The sequence below is a fragment of the Empidonax traillii genome, unplaced genomic scaffold (assembly GCF_003031625.1).
Source record: "Empidonax traillii isolate 1590-97213 ecotype Southwest subspecies unplaced genomic scaffold, ASM303162v1 scaffold208:size1045274, whole genome shotgun sequence".
Lineage (NCBI taxonomy): Eukaryota > Metazoa > Chordata > Aves > Passeriformes > Tyrannidae > Empidonax > Empidonax traillii.
The window spans coordinates 615025-636253 of NW_020955401.1; the positions used below are offsets into that span (position 1 = coordinate 615025).

Consider the following 21229-nt stretch of genomic DNA (forward strand, 5'->3'; position numbering starts at 1 on the left):
TAATTTATAATCGTAGTACAGAGGATCAAAAAGCCATATCAAGTCACTTTGTTAAGAAGGATAAATCTTTATTGAATGAAATGACTCCACTAGTCTTGTTTTCTCTTTTGGTACTGAGATGTAATTATCTTACATGTAAACACTGCACCAAATAAATTTTTTTTTTTTTTTTTTACAAATAGTTTTCCTTGGTAGTGCTTTGTATCTGTTTGCTTGGATTTTTTTTTGGAAGCAGTTGCTGGATTCGGTGTCTGAAGTGCTTTGGCAATCTGATTTTAAAAACAAAAACAAACAAACAATAGAAAAACAACCCAAGAGGGTGATCCAAGAGGTTGCTTAAATTCCAATGCTTCAGGTCCTTGAACAAACCTCAGGGAAAGACAGCTGGATGTCCTGGAATGTTGAACGTGGTGGTTGGGTCTGGTGGAATCGCACTTGACTTGTGAAATCAAATTAAATAAGGAAGTTTGGCCTACAGGCAGTGGCTTGAGGGAGTCACACCCTGTTTTGTTACTGCATCTCACACTGCCTCGAGCAATGTGTACCTGCCTCTCTTCTCTAGGGGTGGGACTGGTGTTTCCAATAGCACGTCTGCATCAAGTGCACCCTGGGGGATACCGTGACACAGCGAGTTTAAAGTGCTTTCAAAGTAGAAATTAAATAAATTAAGTTGTTATGGTATCAGGATTTTTTTTTTTTTATAGCCTCTAGTAGCAAAACAGTCTAGTGAAATGTGGAAAACTTGTCTGAAGTGATCAGCAGCGTTAAGGAAGCTGTGCTGTAGTGGGGTGAACGCTGTGCCACGGAAATCAGCCATCAGCTGCAGTTTCCTGTAAGAGGGTCAAACACTTTCTGTCATTTATAGCCTGAGGAAAAGGCTTCTCTTGCAAGGATCCTGGAAATTACTACATGGCACACTGGTATAAGCACTTTTTTTTTTTCTTTCCTAGCTGAATGCAGACATTACTTTTGCTACACAAAGCACAGCTTTGCCCATTAAAATAAATCCTCCATATGAAAGATGTCATGAACACAGTGGGCAGTGATATATTTTGCAGTGGCTTCCATGAAAGTGAAAGAGGTTTTGGAAAGGTTCTTCTTGCCCTGGGGAGGGGAAGGGGGAAGGCAGCAAGCCACACGCTGAGACAGCCTTCTAATATTTAACATCCTGGGTGGTTTAATCCATTTTGGGACGTTCAAATCCTGCCACGTATTGAATTGCCCATAAGTCCCAAAATTTCAGGTGATGCTCTGGGCTTCCAAGAGAAAGAGCCTCTTACCCTTTCTCTGCAAATCAGAGCACTGAAAAAGGAGACTCAGCAGAGCCAGTGGCATCCTGTGGAGGTACCCATCAGATGAAGTAAACTCCTGTTTTCCTTCCAGGCTGTAATTGTTTCATTCCCACTGTTTGTTCCCTCTCTGCCTACTGGGCTGACACTTAACAGTGGTGGCACTTTGCAGAGCCATCTCATAGGCAACGGCAGGAAAGACAACAAAACATAACCCTCGGAGTGGTAGCTTTTTAATAATCATTTCAATGGTTGTACAGAGTTCATGAAGCAAAAAAGAGGGGTTACATTTGTTTAGTCACAGCTCCACCCCAGTGGAGCCCTTGATGTAGAGGTGGCTGCTTGCATGGAACTGATTATAGAGAATAAAGCAGAGCTGAGCACTAGAAATGAGTGTTAAAGGTACGGTCTGGGATGACATTAAATGTTTAGGGGATTATACAAAATTCTTCAATAATGCTAGAAAACAAGAAAAATGCTTATGAAAAACAAATTACAGCGCGGAGAAGTCCCTCAGGTACTGGCAGGCTTTGGTGAGACGATCCACTCGTTGACTGAGATAGTTCCTGTGTTTAGCAGCTTCACTGTCCTCCTCAAGGAGAAGGTTTAACTTGTCTTTATCTTGCAAAAGGTGCAGCATTGTGCTCTGAATGTTTTCTCCGAAGTCGTGAAGGACAGAAGACAGGATGATCAGGGGTATCTGATTGGAGAGGCGTTTACTTGCTCCCTGCGAGATGAGGGGGGAAAAAAAAAAGGCAAAATTCTAGTTTCCCAAAAAGAACTGAAAAAGGAAGGGGTTATAGGTAATCTGGTAAAAAGTGATACCGAGGTTTCAAAAAGTTGGGTTGAGTCATTGTTCAAGAAGCGAGTACTACTATGAACTAAAAAATGCTTGCAACTCTTCTCTGTGCCTGAAGATCTAAAAATTAAGTTAGTGGGATGTCAGCTGTTGTTTTCTCCCCCTCAGCAAACTAAAGCCAAAGCAGGCTGTTCCCTGCTTAGCTCTCTCAGCTGTCATTGATATGAGTTATAGGAGAACATACCTGACAAACAGAACTTGTGAACCATTTCTGTTGTCAAACCTGTCTTCACTAAACGCTACCAAGGTGTTATGGTGCAGGAAATCGCAGAGTGATTTTTTCCCAAAGCTGCTAAATTCCTATATTTAGATAGTATTACTGCTGTGATTGCCCTTTTAAGTGCAAGACAGCTTTGGAGTAAGATTTAGCCTTCAGGGGAAATGTCTTCAGCAGCGGTGAGACCAGACTGTGCCTGCATTACATGCAGTGATATCTCCATGAGATAATCTCCTGCCTAACCTGACCAACTGCCTGGTCGAGTTACTGATGCAAACTGAAACAGATTGACCCAGAAGAGCTTGTGGGGCCCTTTCTCCAGAGAGGTTTGGGGCTCAGCTGGTGCTCCTGGGCAACAGGAATGAAAAATAAAACCTCTCCCACGTGGGAGAGCTGCTTCAAGCCCTCCTGGTGCCAGCTGAGCACTTAAGCTTGAGTGACTGGCTGCAACTGAGAGGTGCTGTCTTCCTTTCTTTTTGTAATACCTGACCTGAAAATGGCAGTGGGAGGGTCAGGTAGAGGCACTTTTAATTTGTAGGTCCTATAGGCAGCCTGGGAAATCCTATAGTTTCCTGGGAAGTATGAAGTTGTTTCTGGCATTAGATATCCCTGGAGCTCAGTGTCTAAAAGTCTTCTGTGTATGATGATGAGGCTGAAATCAAGCTGAAGAACAGCTAAGACTAGATGTTTAGTTTTTCTCTGTAGTTTACAGAGATCTAGTCAATGGCAAGCAGTTTGGCTGAGCCAGCTAAAGCACTTACTGAACCTACCTCCTCTCTAGGCACTACTGACCCTGTGAGGGAGCTCAGGTGCTTTAAATATGGGTGTTCTTCTGGAGCCAAACTCTACCCAGAATTTTGACAGTCCTGTCATAGGTGACACGGTTTCATGCATGCCATTTTCACATGCCATGGATGCTTAGGAGCTTCCATCTCATTCAAACTGTGTTTGGCCTCGCATAAGTCCCATGGAGATATGATGCACTGGCATGTTTTTGTTGAAAATGGCTCTTAGGGCATTTAAAAAAAATGTTTAACTAACATGTAAGTCATACATATTACAGCAGTGAGTATAACGAGGTGGGATGGAAGAGCTTATGTAGTTCTGCCTTTGTCTCTCGTTCTCTGAAAGCCACTGGTTTTCTCGCCATCAGCCCGAGCAGCCTGGACATTTAATTGCAGGAACTTGTCAGAACCTTGCTATTAGAGTTCAAGGTGAGCTGCTGCTTACTTTACTGCATTATTAATATTGAACCCGTTGCTTGCTGAGGGAGGTTTATGACAAAGCAAATCCTGATATTGTGTGTTCTCTTTTCTGTCCCTCTCTAACATGATCCTTTGTTAAAACATCCCATTTGTCTTCAGAGACTTAACTTCTAGGGAGCGACCTGCAGCACAGCAGATGCACTCTGATCCCTTCAGACAGCTGATCCATTTTAACTCGATGTTTTATTGACTCTCCCCTTGCTGTGTTAGTTTAAGATCTGACTGTGGGCCATGCACACCACGTTCTGCTGGCTGCAGGAATATGCAGAGTGGCTTGAGCTCTCAGATGCAGTGCCAAATGCCAAAGTGCTGTATATAATGTTATTAAACTTATGAAAACCAGTGTTGTTTGAAAACTGTAAGATGAACTTGCAGTGGAGAGAGCAGTCCTAGGACTGTCTCTTCCTTTGCTGGAGGGGGGAGCTGGCCATCACTCATCACTTTTAATTACAGGGCCAAGAGCTTTTCCCCATGATGGTGAGTGACTGTCTTTTCCTCTCCCCTGCACTTGTCCCCATAGGAAAGCCAACAAGAGAGCACTGTACTGGTGTGGGGCTGTGTAGGGGGCAGGGAGTCACCCTCTTCTCCATGGAAGGCTGGAGGAGGAGGAGAGGACTCCCTCAGTGATGGTGTGTTCCCCAAGCAAGGGGCAGCTGCAGCAGGGAGCCAGGCCAGACTGGGAGGTGGCTAACAAGTGATTTAGGAGCCAGCTGTCACCTTTAACGACCTGCAGGCTTTCCTGATCACCCTCCTGGGCCACGTTGCTGATACAGCCCCACAGACCAGCTTTGTCCTAACATTTTCATCACTGGTCAGAAGCTCCTTTTAATTTGTACAGAAGCTGAGTGTGTACCTGAACAAGCCAATTATATACCCTCTGGCTACTATTCCCTGCATAGCAGTAGTGTTGTATGAAAGACTGTATTGACTGCAGGAAGATCTGGACGAGGGGTATATGCTGTAGCATTCAGGGGGCAGCAAAGCTGTCTGTAAACTCACAGAGAAGTAGGCCTTTGTGTGAGAAACCATTTCCTGGACAAAGGAGAGCTCTTCTTTCGGAGCTTGAAATATATTCTGTGGCATATTGGCCCTAACAGCATTAAGATCATGAAGGTAAAGGTCATCCTGGCAGTACACAATTTTCTCCATTTTAAACTGTGTCCGGACGTGTCTTTCAGCCTCTGCCGCTTGTTTCTCTTTAATGTCTTCAATTCTCATCTAGAAAAGAAAGGAAGAAGAAGTTCTTAAGACATTTGCTTCCTTTGGAGAGGTGCCAGCGCTCAGCAGTGTCCCAAGGCAGGCCCTTAGTGGAGCACTGTCTGATCCCAGACTGGCTCTTGGGAACATGGAGTAATTCTTTAGATTCTGGTTCCTCTGCTGTGAAAGAGCAGGAAAATATGGCAATTTTAGTCCCTCCTTAAACATAGATGGGATCAATCAAAACTGGTGCTTGAAACCCAAAGGCAAACACAAGGAACAAGCAGCAGTGGCCAGACATGGGTTCAGCCTGTCCTTGATTTCTGCATGAGCTTCGTTTGCGTCTCCCTCTTGCAGTAAGCAGTGACAGCAGGCCCTGATGGGAATTCCATTGCCCCTCCTGCCCCTCTCAAACACTGCAGTCTCCTGTCTGCTGTCAGCAAACCAACCCTGCCTCACCCCTCTCTGTCTGGTGCTTCCCTTGCAGCCATCTGATGCTTTCTGCCCTTTGTGATACATCCACCTGAAACTCTGTGGGGACCTCAAAGTTCCCTCAGTCGTCCTGAAATCCCCCTAAAATGCTCTCCTAGTGTCCCTCAGAAAGCATCCCATCTTTCTTCTCATGTCCAGCGTCTAACAGAACTTCTTTCCTCTCACCACGTCCTTGAACACCCCTGTCTTTGGATGAAATAGCTTATTTGTTTGCTGTCTGGTAGGCCTGGAGCTCAGCAGGGTTTGACCATGCAAGTCAAGTGGCAAACCACCTATTTCACTCATATTTACCTTCGAGTTTCCTTTTTCAGCAGTACCCTGTGAGTGAACTCTGCCTCCTGCCTGCCAGCATTGCTTCTCATCTCTTCCTCAAAGCTCTTTCTGAGAAAAAGCCTTCAAGGACATCCATATCATTTAATTCCACCCCAAAGCATGCAACTACCCAAACTGTGAACAGTCATCTGCTAATTTTTTTTCATAGTTGAATGATTTTTGGCCTGTCTGTTCCTGCTTCCTTTTATCAAAGATGGCATTCCTGCACTGGCTAACACCTTGGCTCATTTTCAGAGAGGGAAAAGCACTGTTTAGGACTCTGAGGCTACCCCCATGCTTACAAATCATTGCAAGACTTAAATCTGAAATTAGTTAAAAGTTCTTGAAGGCAGCCATACCAGGTTTTCTTTGCATTGTGTTGTAAGCATCAAGAATGTGACCAGAATGAATGGAGAATATGTGTGTGTATATATATATATATATACATATATGTATATAATCTTATCAAAGTTGTGCAAAATGCACTTTCATTTGTTCCATTATAAAAATTATACCATTTTCAATTTCTTCCTTATTTTCCTGCAAGAAATTCCACACTTGCATAAGGGTAATGCAGTGAGATGTACCATTAAGCATGGCTATCTTTACAAATGCTATTCTGTCTTGCTTTTAACTTATCTCAGGGTATAGGTAGAGTCTCACCTTAGCAGCTCTGCTTAGATTGTGAAAATTAGCAAAATTCCTATTAACGATGTCCATAAATTTCTCTTCAACCAGTTCTAAGGGAAGAACAGACAGAAAAATAAAGTCAGGTAAGTAGCTGAGGTTTTTAAGCCATTGTTAATATGTGACTTGGGAAACTTCTCATTTACTGTATTCATCCAACGGTAGCTGAGCAGCTGTAGGTGCACTCTGCCTTTATGACCCACACAAACAAGGAGGAATTTAGATTTCCGGGTCCAAGACTATGAGCAATTAAAGACCTCCTGTAACCACTTAACACCCGAGGGAGAGATTTCTTTGATAGAGCAATTTCTGTGCTTAAAGTTGTGTCTACCAAATGTAGCATCACTTGGCCCCATCAGCACATCTGTATCTCACCCTGAGTGTCCTCTCCAGGTCTAGGAGCTGGAATGCAGAGTACAGAGCAGTGAGTCTGGCATGGGATTGCTGCCCTTTAAGGCAGCACAGGAGAGACAGAATCACAGCATCATTTTTACCTTGGGTACCTTTTACTGGATGAGCTACCTACCCTTCCCCCCAGCCCCAGCAGTCAGGGTGTAATACATCAAAGAAACTGCATTCCCAGTTCAGGTTTGTGTATTCCGCTCCCTGGGTTTGGGAATTCCAAGCTGCTTGACCAGCACCGGGTACTTCTACTATACTGTTTTCTTGGTGAGTTAAAAGTTACTTTCTAACTGCCTTCCAAGAGCCACTGGGAAAAACATTACAAATGCTGGAGAGAATGAAGGCTCTGGAGAAGAACCAAGCCCCCAGGCTGAATCAGATTTACTTCCCCTCTCTGCAGTGTCCTGGCTGGAGCTCTTGCTCCAGCAGAGAGAACGTTATCATCAGCTTATCCTGGAAAAAAACTCCACAATTGTGAGGCACCCCAGTGTGTCCCACCCAGGAGCCTCCTGTGGGCTGTGAGACGTACGGATCACGTTTTTCAGGATCTCGACGGCTGGCTCCTCCAGTTCCAGGACTTGCTCTTTTATGATGTCCTCAAATGTCCTGTAGTTGGTAAAGCCTGGGAACTCCCTCCCACGGTACTGGTCTTCGTATTTGTTTGCCTTACTGGGTACGCTTTTTTTAGCTGTAATAGCAAAGTAATGTTGCTTTACTACCAGATCACCCAATCTATACATTCCACATTTGAAAAGGAAGTCTCATACTCCTCCTGAGCTGTTCTTGAGAAGAGCAACTGCTGAGATGATATTTCAAGAAATGCTGTTATTACAGAACAGAGTTAACACATTGTTGCTCAGTGAATGAGCCATCTCCCTTCCAAGTTTAAAAAAAACCCAGAACAATGCCCCAGGCTCACTAAAGCCCTATTTCAGGGAATCTACTGCTGACTAGCTATTTTTGTTTAAAACAGTCAATATTTAAAACAGTCAGCATTTCGTTGTTGGCATTTTACACGTTTGCCCTCTTACATGTGTTATATCCCTTTGAAGTGGTTTACACATTTTTTGAAAGGTTTTGATATTGCCCTGTTTTGGGATCAGATTTGTGAATCATGGGTCAAGTGCACGTGTGGAAGCAGAGGACAAGCCATGAATGCATTCAGTCCTGACATTCAGATATATGAATCTGTGGTTGGATAATGAAAAAACCCAAACAAGAAGACTCAAAACCAACCCAACAACAACAGCAACAACAACAACAAAAAGTTCAAGGTTTCAAGTATCCAAAGTATTTGCTATTTTTAATACTTTAATTCATCATAAGAAAGGTGAAGTTAAACAGAATCACCTGACACTCAGTGATGTACCTTCAGAAATCTTAAGCAGTGACTGATACCAGTTGAGGAAGGTCTTGCTAAAGCTTCCTCTAGTTTTCAAGCTACACAAGTGAACTCGCTCTGCTGCAGATGTAAATACTTCCCCATGTCATATGCGCCCATGATTTTGGGGCCACATGCTGTGAGCAAGAGCTGTGCTGTTGTATGTGCTGTTGGGTGCTGCTGCCTTTGTAACCTATATGTACATGTAATTTTTTATAATTTTTAAATTATCATTTATCATTTTAGTCACTAGCAATACAGATGTGCATCGGAGACTAAAAGGACTTGTTTCAAGAGCTACTGCTTGACTGGCTATGTCATCTCCAAGAGCAAGTGATGGGATTTCAGAGATGTGAAAAAAGATCTGCAAATGATGTTGAGTGTACAGCAGAGTTCAGTCTGTGTGTATCACCCTACAGTAAAACTCCCCAGCTAAGAACCGAGTTCAGTTAATCAATTAGCAAGGTCTGACATTCTTGGCAAGGTTGTGGCTATTTCAGACCCAGAACTGCTTTCTCCACACCTTAAACCAGAGCTAAAGAGGGACAAAGAAAGACCCAGATTGTAAAACATTCATAGTAATAATAAAAATAAAAAATAACAATCTATTATATATATAAGTATTATTATTTATTATTAATGGGTGGTGGTGGTGGTGTTGTTATTTGAAGAATTGGTTCAGAGAATCACCAACAAATTCTGGGTCTTGATTTTACTGCTTTGCTGGGAGAAGAGAGACATCCACTGATCTCTCTGTAATGACAGCATTTAACACAAACCATGTCTTTGCTCCCAAAGCATGACTTGCCTAACACTACAACAGATGGATGCTCGTAGCTTCTTGTTCTTCACTTCCTTGAAAACAACCAACCGATGATGCTGTGTGTAGATTTAAAAGCAAAGGAATGGACTCTGAGGTCAGCTGCAAGTGATGGTTTCTGTGCTTACCCTTCTCAGCACATTCCAGGAGAATTACTCCCCAGGTTTGGAACTCTCGGCGGATTTTCGTGAACAGTCTGATTTCGTTCCCGAACAGCTGCTCCTCCCCTCGCATTGTCCGAGAGATGTCATGGTTAAAGACTTTGATCAACTGTAATGAATTAAAGAACAAGCAGGCAGTGTAGCAAACTTTCATTTTCTTCAGACTAATATGTTAAGTGAATAAAAGCTGGGACACGGTTCATAGAAAACATCCTTTCCTTACATCTTTTATGCTCTCAGCTCCTGGGATTTTTAGCTTTTGATTTTTTTTTTTTTTTTTTTAAACCATCACAGCTAGAGGAGACCAAATTTGATGCTCTTTCCCCTCCCTCCCCTCCATAGACTTTTAGAACCATTTACTACATTCTAATTGACCAGATCTGTATGAAGTCTTTGAAGGCAGATGAGCCTGCACAAGCACCTCTGCTGCCCACCAAAGGCTTACTTTGAGAGGTTAACTCCCCAAGATGAGACAACTTAAATGGACTGGCAAACCCTATTTTGATACCAGGAATACACTTGAACTTACAAGTGCTGGAAACAATGGAAACCCTTCAAAGTGTTGAGCAGGCGGGAGGGTAAGTTTTCCCTCTCTGAGGTGCTTGATTTTGACCAACCGAGTTGTTTCATTTTCCTGTCACATAATCACAGGGGAAAAAAATTTGCTAGAAAGGGCTATGAGCCCCTCTGGTCCATTCTTTTTCCAGGTATACTGTATTCCCGACAGAGGTTTGTCTATTTTACTCTCAAAGCATTTCAGTGACAGACCACAAACTTCCTGGTGGTCCATGCTGATGTTTTGATACCTTTTTCTACCTCCTTGCTCTGCTCCCTGACCAAACTTATACTGATACTTACATCTGTGAGGAAAATCAGCTTCTCAGACTCTGTTTTGGGCGTGCTTCTATTGTACCTCTGTAGATCCTGTAATGTTTTATGGAGCATCTCACGTATTTGGCTCTCCAGTGTTGGCAAAGTTTTCTGGGGAACAGACAGTAAAGAAGGGCATTGACATAGGTTGAACATGTCTGGCTTATTTTCTGGAAGTTTTACATAAAGAAATATTTTTTTTTTCTCCTTCGGGACTGAATTTAGAGGTTCCCTATATTTTAGCATCTTCCCTTAGTGCAATAAAATATATTACTTACAGATAAATACATATAAAATAGAAACACCAATGTGCTTGCAGGAGTATAGTAATGTAGTAGAGCAGTTATATCTTACTAGAGATTTTGAAGACATTTTCAGTTGAATAGAAATGACTGCGTTTCAGTAAGCTGATGGCAGTAACTTGTCACCCAGGTGATCAACACTCCTTATAAACAAAAGGAAATATCATGGTTGCCATTGAAAAGGCAGGAGTTATGAGTCACAAGCAGATGAAATGATCTGCAGTTTAAAGGCAAATCTGAGGACAGAGCATGTTTGGTTTTTTTTTGTTTTTTTTTTTACCTCTGACTCTCAGTTCAGTTTGTTCTCAGACTGCTAGATTGAAGGATCATTAAGCACTATCCATGCACAGAAATCCAGGTGCAGTCCATTGCATCCCAGGGCTGAAGGGTTGAACTCATTTTTAAGCAGTAACTGACACAAACAGCTCGGTGTGGCACCTCTTTTACTTACAATGATGTGCTTCACAAGTTCATTTGTGAGCTTCACCGACAGATGGGGGATAGTAGCCTTTCCTTCTTCCATAAGAACACTGCACAAAAAGAGGAGAAGGTGGTTTTGGGTAGCCAGCACATGCAGGGCAAGGAGACAGCCCTGATGCTCTGCTCTATTTTCACTAGTTCTGTTAAACAACTTGAGCAAAGAAAGAGCCCTCTGGGGAGTGCTGGTACAGATGTGGCAGCAGCTCAGGACTCTCTGGGCACTTTTATTCTCAAGAGTTGTTTGACAGCTTCTGGCTAAGCAAAGGGAAGCAGAGAAGAACCTGAAAATAGCAAATCCTCACAGCAGATGGATGTGCTGCTGTATCGTTTCTGCATGTGTGAAGTTCACTGATTCATCTGGCCATCCTCTGTATTATGATTGATTTGCTGCTGACTCATCTTCTGGGCAAACTGTGCCCTCAGTTTGCCTTTCTCATGCTGTGTTTCACCATGTTTTCCAGGGAAAAGAAACACTTCAGTGCTTGACTTGAAGTGCTCAGATGCTTGACTCGAATTCCTTGGGGCTATTCTGAACTTCTAAAGTTCATTGCATTTCTCCCATGTATTTTGCATCCAGAAAACATTTTCAAAGTTTATTTGCTGTGTAAAAATTCCTCTGGGTTGCTGAAACGTAACACTACATGGGCAAACAGAAATATAATATCTAATTTTAATTAATACCTGTTTGCAACCCTGAGTTAAATATCAGCAAATCAGTAGGAAGCTTCAAAGTGATTTTAATATGTTTTTAAGGGATCTTTTCTGTGAGAGGTACCTGAAATGTCTGTGACTTGCAAAAAAGTTCCTCTCCTGCTGGATGGCAGAGGCCAAGGTGACTTTGTTGTGGATGTCCTGCTGCCCACGACACTTGACGATCATGTAACCCTTTTTGAGGGGGATTACCATGTTTTGTATAATTCTAATGATAGACTCTTCAGTTCCTCTGTCCACCAGGTCAGGTTTGGTGAGGATCCCTGTGAAATGACCCAAAGTTAGTCGAGCACAGAAGTTACAGGTGGGAGAGATGCAGTAAAACCTCCCCCCCCACCAAGCGGGAACGCTCTGTATCATGTTTCATAAAGGAATTTTTCTCTCTCCTAGAAAGCTCTCAGCCCCTGGGCTTTGCCCTGTGAAACTTGCTCTACAGTTGGCCTGCCACCAGGCCTTTTGCCTTGCAAACCTTTTTTGTTTTTTTTTAACAGGCAGCAGCAAAGCTTTCCTACCACTGAGATTTGTAATTTCCAATTATTCGTAACTCGAATGCCAGCGAGACACAAAAACAAGGTAGTTTGTTTTTTTTTTTTTCTTATTCTTAGAGCTGCTTATGCTTTGTAAATAGTTTATTTAGGCTGTTTTCTTTTTCTGCCCCTCTTCTTCTAGTAGCTAATGGCACAGATCTGGTGTGGAACACAGAACATCAGTCCTCATGCAAAAAGAAGATTGCCCTTCTCTTCAACTTGTAGCTTAAAAGTTGTCTCACCTAGTGTCCTTTCTCCACTGGGATCCACCTCCTGGGCCATTTTCAAGGCTTCTGTTGTTGCAATGTCCACATTACATGGCACCACTACCAAATTGATTGTCTCTTTGCAACCAATAATTCTTTTAAGGAGAATTTTGATCTGCAATGCAATACAGCAGTAAAGGAGGTTCAGTGAAATCAGATGCTTGCACGTAGGGTGTGACCATTTCTAGCAAGATGAGCCACTGTCTGATGACACTGAATGCTACATATGCTGAGGATGGTATTACATGTTAAAAGGATGGCATGGAAAGGGGTCAGCAGAAGAATGCAGCCTCTTTTCCTGTGCAAACATCCTTATCCTTACCCAAACAGCTGGCATGAACAGTGACCAGACTGTTGTCATGCCTGTCTCAACTGCTATGTGGATTTTAACCTCTCATGCAAGTAATCTTTCCTTATGGAAGTATTCAAGGTATTTGAAAAATAACCATATGTAAGAAAATCAGGTTCTGATGTCTAGGCACGCACTCATGAAAAGAAAACAAGCTAGATTATGTTGATAAATTTGTACCTCTGAAAGGAAAGCAAATGTCTGGCTTTTATTTCAGTGGAGTATTTTTAAAGAAACAAAAAAAGCCAAAACCCCAGTAGCACATGATATCTATTTGGCATTGTCTCTATGTTTCAAAGCCCAACTAAATGAGTTTCTCATAATCTGTGTTGTATTGCAACAGCTTCACACAGCTCTACTGTGCTTATTCTGAAGTAAATTCACTCTTTTTTTTCCCCCTGAGTTTTGCTAAAGATGCATCCTTTTCTACTCCCCATCCACCCCAGTTTCTGACATGCTACAATGCTATATACTCCATCTTTGAAGTGTACAGACAGCTGGGGATGATGGAAATGTTTGGATCATGTCACATCTGCTGCTTTCTTCTGAATACAATAGAAAGATTCCTGTCTAACTCTGAAACTAAATTACTCTCCTCCCAGAAAGTAAAGCCCAGACAATCCAATCTAGTCTCATTTTTATTTGATATGTCTAGTTTAGTTTAGGCTCCTCTTATTCCAAGCTCCTATTTAAAGGCATTTTAGGAGGAACAGTACACTCAGTTCATCACCCTCAAAGTTGACTTTGTCCAACTAGTTTTATTTGCACTCCCCAGCATTTCCTCTAAAAGCAGGCAGAGGAAGAGTAGAAATCCCCTGCACTTTAACACTTATTCTGTTTACTTCCAGAAAGGTCTTCTGGGCTGCCTTAAAGGATGAGAAAACCCAGGATGGGTCTGATTCCGACGTGCTCTGCAAGTAAGGGATGAACTCAGATCTGTTCTCCTCTGCCAAATACATCCAGAGGGCTGGTAAGAGACCAGTTTTTCTGGGGTGTATTTATCTTCCAGATGTAGCTGAGGGACATGGGGCTGCAGTGTGTTCAGTGACGTGCCCCGGGCATGAGGGGGGTTACAGAGGTGTCCCCGTGCACAGATTGGCACATGAGACTGAGTTTTACCTGTTCCCCGATGTCTTTTGGCTGGTCCCCCACGGCCACTCTGGCAATTCCAGGAAGATCAATTAGTGTCAAATCTGGGACATCTGGGGACCAAACCTCCAGGGAAATTAATTCTCCGCTAATGGCGCCTCTAGGACCAGCCACAAAATCCTGGGCTGCAAGGACAAAAGAGCAAGGCAAGCTTCAAATAGGCATCGAACCAAAGCTTAACACACCGACTTTGAAAAGTGCCCAACTACCACCTCAGGCTCTTTTAGGCTTGGCTTTTTCCCTCAGATGCAGCCACACACATAAATCCACTCATGCAAAAATCTAAGGAAATTATTAGGCAGCACATGTGAGGTGGTTTTGGAATGTGAACTGCAATATTTTACAGAGCACGGATTTGTGAACTCTCGTGCGTGGAGACAAAATGCTTGTAAATAAATCACAGCAAAAGGGATCAGATAAAATATTGGCCAGCTGTAGAAATGCTTCCCCAGCAACAAGACACTTTCTAGGCATTAATTAATCCTTGGATGCCTTGAAAGACAAATAGGTGTTGTTCTACGTTCTTTACATTTTGATAGAGAGGTTGGGAGATCAAGTAAATTGTCCCAGATCCTACAAGGCAATAATGCTGGAACTGTGAGCAGCACAGAGAAGCAAAGAAAACCCACAGCCATTCTTATGAGAGATTTTCATCTCTGTAATTACCTTAATTAATTTATACCAGTTGCCTTGCCAGTTTTGGAAAGATAACTTGAGAATATCCAAATAATATATTGAACAGCTAATGAAAAAAAAAAAAAAAGGAACAATAACAATGTGCAGAGCTGTGCTAGTGAAGGAAATAAGGACAATCCAACTTTCACATTTAGGGCAAATTCTTACTGCCCTTTGGATAAAAACACATGATTTCTTACACAGCATGAAACGCTGTAACAGTAAAGCTGTGACATGGGAAGGACAATGGCTGAGGCCATGGTCACAGCACCTCCCAGGATTTCTCCATGCTCTCCACTCTGCCTTCTTCCAGTTTTCTCCAAAATTGTAAGATTTCCAGCCAGAGGTACCTTGAGCAATCTCTGAGCTATTGAACTGAAGACAGGGAGCATTTGCATGTTTACAGTTTGACAGACAACCTCCCCAGACCAGGAAACCAGGAAGATGCCATCCAGCTAAGGACACAACCTGAGCCTTTTATCTTGGAGAAAAGGATCGTGGATCTTACAAGTGGCATGCCTGCCCACAGTGCGGGGATTGGGACTAGATGATCTTTAAGGTCCCTTCCAGCTCTAACCATTCTGTGATTCTGTGATCATCACGGATCATCCTTCTTCAGGGGAGACTGAGCAAGCCAAACCCACTCACCTTGTCTTATTGCCCTGTCCACATCAGAGGCGTTCTGGAGGTCCATGACCACGTTGCGGTAACAGATTCTCCCTCGCCACGCCTGGCCCTCGGGTAACCTTTTCAGCTTAAGTTCCAGGGGACAGCGAGTGACAATACCTGCAGCAGTTCCAAAGGCAGAGGTGAAACTCAGTAGATGCTGAACATGATACACAGCCCTGTACTACGTGACATTGCCAGGGGGGTCTCATCCAACTTCCCACTCGGGGTAGGGTTGTCCCCGGCACTACAGGAGGTCAGTTATGGCTCTTTCCACTCGTGCCTGGTCTTGCCAACCTCCGCAGATTTGGAGGTTTGCTCTTTGCTGGGTGCTCTGTTTCAGTGCTGCACCTTAGATCCTAGGAAAACTTTTCCCCAAGTCCAGCCTCAAAGATTAGGGGGTATTGTCAGCTCACACAGAACTTGCAGAACTTACATGTGAGAATATACACAGAGAGAGAGAGAGCTGAAAAGTGAATCTTCTTGAGCTGCAAAGTCTTCCAACAACCTTCTCTGACTAAAATGATGTTTTGTTTTTAAGTAAAGGTCTTTGTATGCTTTTTACAAAAAAAAAAAAAAAAAAAAAAAAAAAGGTATCTGTAAGAAAATGTTGTTTAAAAAAACTAAACCAACCCCAAAAGCAAATTTCAAAAGTAGTTTTCCACATGAAACTGATACTCTTTTGCTGGGAAATGCACAGAGTCAGCTGATGCTTTCTTTCAGTCTGTCCACAGTTCGGGGCAACTATGCTACACTCTGCTCTTCTGGTCTCTTGACCAGCCAGAACATGTGCCTTGTTGGGAGTTACCTCGTGGTGCCTCACTGGCACATCCACTTCTCAGTCACAGTTATCCATTTCTAGACCCCCCCCCCCCAAAAAAAAAAAAAAAAAAAATCCCTTCCATCTCATCAAAGTGAAAACCCGGGAAGGTGAATTCTTACCATTGCCCCTGGGAAGAGCAACACCAGACAGGGCTTCTAGGACAGAACTTTTCCCAGAGCTCTGGTCTCCAATCACTGCGATCGCAGGCAGGGACAGGTCCTTCTCTATCCCCAGAGCTCTCAGGCTGTCGACGAGATCAATGCAGGGCCTGATCTTTTCCTCATATTGTTTGTACAAGGTGTGCTCTGCATCCTGATGGAGTTAAACTTAGGATGAGTTTTCCCTAATTTTAAAATAAGTTGTTTCCACAACAGTGACAGCAAAAATCTAGACGTCTTTTCCTGCTCCTCCTTCTTTTTAGTAACAGCTTATTTACTGGCATCAAGCTGTGCTTTATATCACTGTGCATCCTTGCATCTCCATGTAATAAACAGGTGTCTATAACTATGAAAAAAAATCTGTTGGCCTAATGATCATCCTTAGCAAAAAACCCTGATTTTGGAAGCTATTCTGAGAGGGTAAAAAAAAAAAAAAAAAAAGGAAGGAAACCACAGCACTAAGTGTGCTTTGTTCTTTTTTTTTTTTTTTTTTTAAATAATTGCCATTTTCTTCCACTCATCAACAGATTTATTGAAACGTGTATGCAAATGAAAACTAGTAATCACAGAATTTAGCACAGAATAGCTTATTAAATCTTTGGTTTGGAGTTTGAAGATACAATTTTTGCACAGGCACCATAAGTGTTCTGCTGTAGAGTCCTCAACAGGTGGCTAAAAGCCTTTTAGATCATCATGGCTCTTCTTTCTTTGCCTCATTTTGGGCTTGGGTAAGAAATGAATATGAGTGGGTTGTGTTAAATGACTGATTATTGTCATTTTTTGGTTTTGATACATGTGTCAGACGTTAACACAGGCTCATCATTTACATGGAAACAAGCCAGTAATTTCCAGCCTTTTACAAAACTGGTCCATCTGCTGTTAAATATGCTCAAATAAAGTATATAAAGATCATCCTTGGTCTTTTCTCCCTGTTCCTCTCTCCCTGTTCCAGTCTGACTGCTGCATTTAGAAATGCAATTTTGAGAACACCAATATGTTTCAGGCATATGGGGCCAGACACACTCAAACCTGATTTTTTGAAAAGAAAAACTGAAATTTCTCTACATCACTTTCATCCAAGAAAGCCAGCTCTAAGAGTATGTCTGTCAAGCAGATTTTTTCTTTCAAGATGAAGAAGAAAGCACACTGTACTGGGGGCAGGCACTGAAATGTTACTGGTACCCCCTGCCCACTGCCTTCACTATGATGTTTAATAGCTAGCCAATTCTCAAAAAACTTCATTAACTATGTCACAAACTTTAAAAGTAATCTGCTTCCAGTGTCAAATATCTAAGAAGGTTATTATCAAGCTTTCTTTGCACTTCTGTTGAAGGTAGAAGAGGCTCAAGTAAAATCTATCTCAGCTTTTAGGACTTCTGTTCAACATTTGTTGTTAAGAATGACACAGGTACATGTCAGACATTAAATTGGCTTCTAGGCTGCAGCCATCCTTTTTTTTTTTTTTTTTTTCCCCTTTTTTAGACCTGCATTGTTTATATCTGCAGATTAATTGCAGGTGCCTGTCTTCCTAGTTACACAAATGACTGCTTGGCCCTGATCCAAAAGGACTCCTTAGACCTAACAAGTGCAGATTGACCGAAAAGAGACAGAGGAATTAATTTTGGGGCCACAAAATGAACCAACAGAGTAAGAACGGGGAGGATCTGTGTCCTCTTCTTGCCTTACCTTGTCCTGTTCTCCGGAATCCTCTTTCTCCAAGCCGTTCTTCTCATAGTTAGGCTTCCTATGGAAAATGTTCTCTGACATCTGAAAGGCTTCTTCTTCTGTCTCTGGTGGGAGAGGTACTGAAACACCTTCTAAAGGTTGTTTTAAGAAAGGAAATGCAAACCCTTCTACCTTCGGGGCAGGTTTGGTTCCTTCAGAAGGGGATTTGAAGGCTGCGTTCCTTTTATCCATGGCCTGCCGATTTTTTGGGCTGCCACGCAGGTTGTCCATAAGTGAGTCACTAAATAGTGGTTACTGCCTGGTCCAGCTCTTGGGTACAGCTTCTGAAATCAAACACGAGGCAGTGAGTGACTCCAGCTTGAAAGAATGAAATTGCCATAGGAAAAAAAACCAATATTTGCTTGCGGGGGGTGGTGGTGGTGGTGGGAAGTTACACCAGTTTTTTGCAAAAAGCTGGTTTTTCTCAGTGAAATATTTTGCTGAAAGTTGTCTGGAGAAGCTCAATCAGTACCTGGGCATGGTTGGAGAGAGTGTGAGAATCCTTAATTTCCTGGGGTCAGGAGTACAGGGCCGTGGGCTGCTCAAGGAGGGTCTGCACGGCTGAGCCACCAGCAATGAGAGTGGGACACACCAGGCCACACTCTGCTGTGCAGCCAACTCACCTCTCTTGTGGTAGAAACATTCGTCAGAGGCAACTCTGACACCTGTTTTAGAAGCTCTGTATCTTGGTCCCCTCCCCTAAAGCTTAAAACCCTCTACCCAAAAGCACACTTTGCTTGAGGTGATGTTAGAGAAGGGAGACTTTTTATTTTCTTGTTCAACTTTTCTTTATGTAAAAGTTTTGTCTTATTATCTGTATGGGTGGCTGAAGAAACTAGAGGCTTTTCATGTTTCCAGGAAAAGTGATTTCCAGTGAGAGAGATTTAAAGAAAAAAAACAAACCATCAGTATTTTTTCAAAGCTTGATGTTCTTTGGCTTTCCTCTACCAAAACCAGGATCTGTTTAACTCAAACACTTGGGGAAATAACTTAGAAGAAACGTATCTTTGCTTGAAATAACTTCCTGTTTTGTTAATTTCTTTGCTTGAATTAGGTTTACAGGTTTTCTAATTTAAGCAGATGTCAAAATAGGATGATCAGACAATATGTAAATTATGCTTTCAATGTGTAATACAAGCTTAGACAAAACACCACATGCTGTAGAAGAGTAGTCAAGAGAAGATTCTGGGACAGGCGTGAAAAGTAGGATACAGTGATTATGTGGATGATTATGATTAGATGTATTGCTAATACAGTATCTAAATAATGCCAATGCAGTGCCTAAATAACACCTCTGTTATCTATCTATTACTGTGGATTATAGTCAGGTCAGGGTTCTTCCTGTTGAGCCAAAGCCTCAGTGAGACCCTCTTGCTCTCCAAAACATTGTCTTTGGCCTTGCAGAATTCACAACTACAAAGCAACAAAGGACCTGTGTAGTTCAAGGCAAGGAAGGAGGCAGGGGCAGCCCTGGGGAAGGGAAGTCGTTGGCAGACTTTCAGTGTCATCACGTCATCCCAGTGTCCTGTTTCACGTGTGAATTCTGGCCGTTTCAGAGAAGCACTTTAAAATTGCACCTTTTTTTTTTTTTCTTTTTTTTTTTTTTTCCTCTTCCTCTTTCTTTCATGATGTTGTCAGGGCTCGGTACACAAAGAAATGACTATGCCCCTGTGGCACAGAAAGGATTGCCCCGCCCTACTAACCTTTTTCAGGTCCGTGGGGAGAATGGCTGGATAACCTCAGAAATCCACACGTCTTGGTTTACTCCGCTGCTGCCTGTAGGCATCTCTGTTAGGGTTTGTGGGCACCCTGTGGTCTTCAGCCCCCCTAGGTGTGTGTAAGGGTGATTGTTGGGTCTTCTCATGAATCCTCAGCCCTCCCCCCTTTGCCCAGAGATAAGGACACCAGGTGGGCACTGCAGGATGTCTGGATGCTTGCATAATCAATTCATTCCAGAGACAGGGGAGCTGAGATGTTTGTGATTGCCTTTGGTGCGCATCGGCCACCAAAGGGTATAAAATGGTGCTGGAGACTGAGCCAAGAGGGCAAACTGACCTCCTGAGATTTCAGGGAGTTCCCAGTTTCGACTTTCACCCCTTCCCAGCCCCCTCTCCCCCACCACCCCACTGCCAGTGCCTCCCTCAGGGATGCCCGCAGGGTACCTCCACGTAGGAGTGGCTGGACGGACACCACCAGCCCACCTGGATGATAAAAGAAGAAGAAGGAAATACTAAAACAAAAATATTGTGGTCCTGAGCGAGCCAGAGCTAAGATTAGTGTGTGTGTGTGTGTGTGTGTGTGTGAAAAGAATCACAAGCTGGAAAGCAGCTTGAAACGCGGTTGTTCCCTGCGGCTGGAAGCAGCCACATGGGGAGGGTGTGGTATGTGGGGAGATGATGAAACACCTGCCTGGCTGGAGAGCTCGGACCCCGGTTCGGCAGGGAGTCTGTATATAGAAATGGAGTAATAAAGTTACAAGAGAGTTCCCCCTGAACAAAGCCTGTCCCGCTTGAATTCATTCACGGCAAACGGTGCGGAGCGAGGGACCTTTTTGGGCAGGTGTGTAAATACCTAAGATCCAGTCAAATGCAGAGAGAAAATCCTAAAGTGTCCCCTGCCTCCCTCCTTTCCTTGCTTTCCTTGAGCTTTTACTTTTAGATCTTTGCCTGCCTGTGTGTGGAAACCTCCCCTGGCACAGCAAGGAGCACTGTGTGATGCACAGCCACACCTGCACGAAGCACCAACCTGCTGATGGTTGTGAAGAGGAGATGCCTTGTTTTTCCCTGAAGATCCCGGCTTTGCATCTCAAGGAGATAAAAAAAAAAACCAAACCCCTTATCAATAAAATCCCCTCTAACCCTGAAGTGCAGGGCTGTGGTGCTGAACCCACACAGCTGTATTTTTTTTTTTTTTTTAATCTAAAAAATGTAGTGAAAGAATTATTCACCCTCTGTCCAGCCAGAGGAGCATGTGGACTTCTGGCTGACATATTTCAGGATATTTGGGTGAACTACACAGTCTCTGGGCTGTATGTTTGTTAATTCTAGCTGCCTTCTCAGAAAAAAAAAAAAAAAGTTATGATGCTGCATGTTATGATGCTGCCTAGATCATGTTGCTGAACATTGCCTCCTCCATCTCCAAGTACAGTACACACTTTAAAACATGTGTTCCGATTTAAATGCCATCTCTCAGTTCTCTCCTTTTAAAGAGGAAATAATACTAATGTCTTTTCTTTTTTCTTCGTCCCAGAAAGCAACAAATCCTGCTCCTGGCGACCTTGTTTAAACACACTTATTTTGGACTCTCATGGAGCCTTTTCGCATTACAAGGAATGAAGACAACTGCCAAAAACTGCATTATTATTCTTAGAAGCAGGAAAAAAGGAACTTACCCTCGTAAGTGTCCTGTAGCAAGGAGATGCAATAACCTTTTTGAACTTCTTCGGG

At 42.9% G+C, this 21229-nt stretch overlaps 1 protein-coding gene across 2 annotated transcripts; it reads right to left on the reverse strand.

Moving 5' to 3' along the window:
- Positions 1-1525: 1525 nt before the first annotated feature.
- Positions 1526-21229, reverse strand: LOC114059206 (interferon-induced GTP-binding protein Mx-like). 2 transcript variants are annotated; one of them, XM_027887398.1, is made up of 14 exons: positions 21175-21229; positions 17745-18067; positions 16020-16212; positions 15060-15197; positions 13707-13861; positions 12215-12353; positions 11510-11708; positions 10706-10784; positions 9941-10063; positions 9050-9191; positions 7250-7408; positions 6295-6371; positions 4630-4848; positions 1526-2016 (listed from the first exon to the last, which is right to left on the reverse strand). In XM_027887398.1, the coding sequence occupies exons 2-14, from the start codon at positions 18012-18014 to the stop codon at positions 1783-1785; spliced, it is 2127 nt and encodes a 708-aa protein (XP_027743199.1). In that variant the 5' UTR covers positions 18015-18067; positions 21175-21229; the 3' UTR covers positions 1526-1782. The 2 variants fall into 2 exon arrangements, with proteins under 2 accessions (XP_027743199.1, XP_027743200.1); XM_027887399.1 differs by lacking the exon at positions 21175-21229 and adding an exon at positions 20529-20586.

Excerpts from the sequence above, each read along its gene's own strand:
- LOC114059206 (XM_027887398.1), bottom strand. The coding sequence starts at position 18,014 with ATGGACAACCTGCGTGGCAGCCCAAAAAATCGGCAGGCCATGGATAAA. Across the intron at positions 9,192-9,940 it reads AGCTGATTTTCCTCACAGAT|TTGATCAAAGTCTTTAACCA; the intron begins GTAAGTATCAGT and ends AATTCATTACAG. Across the intron at positions 6,372-7,249 it reads GATCCTGAAAAACGTGATCC|AACTGGTTGAAGAGAAATTT; the intron begins GTACGTCTCACA and ends TTCTTCCCTTAG.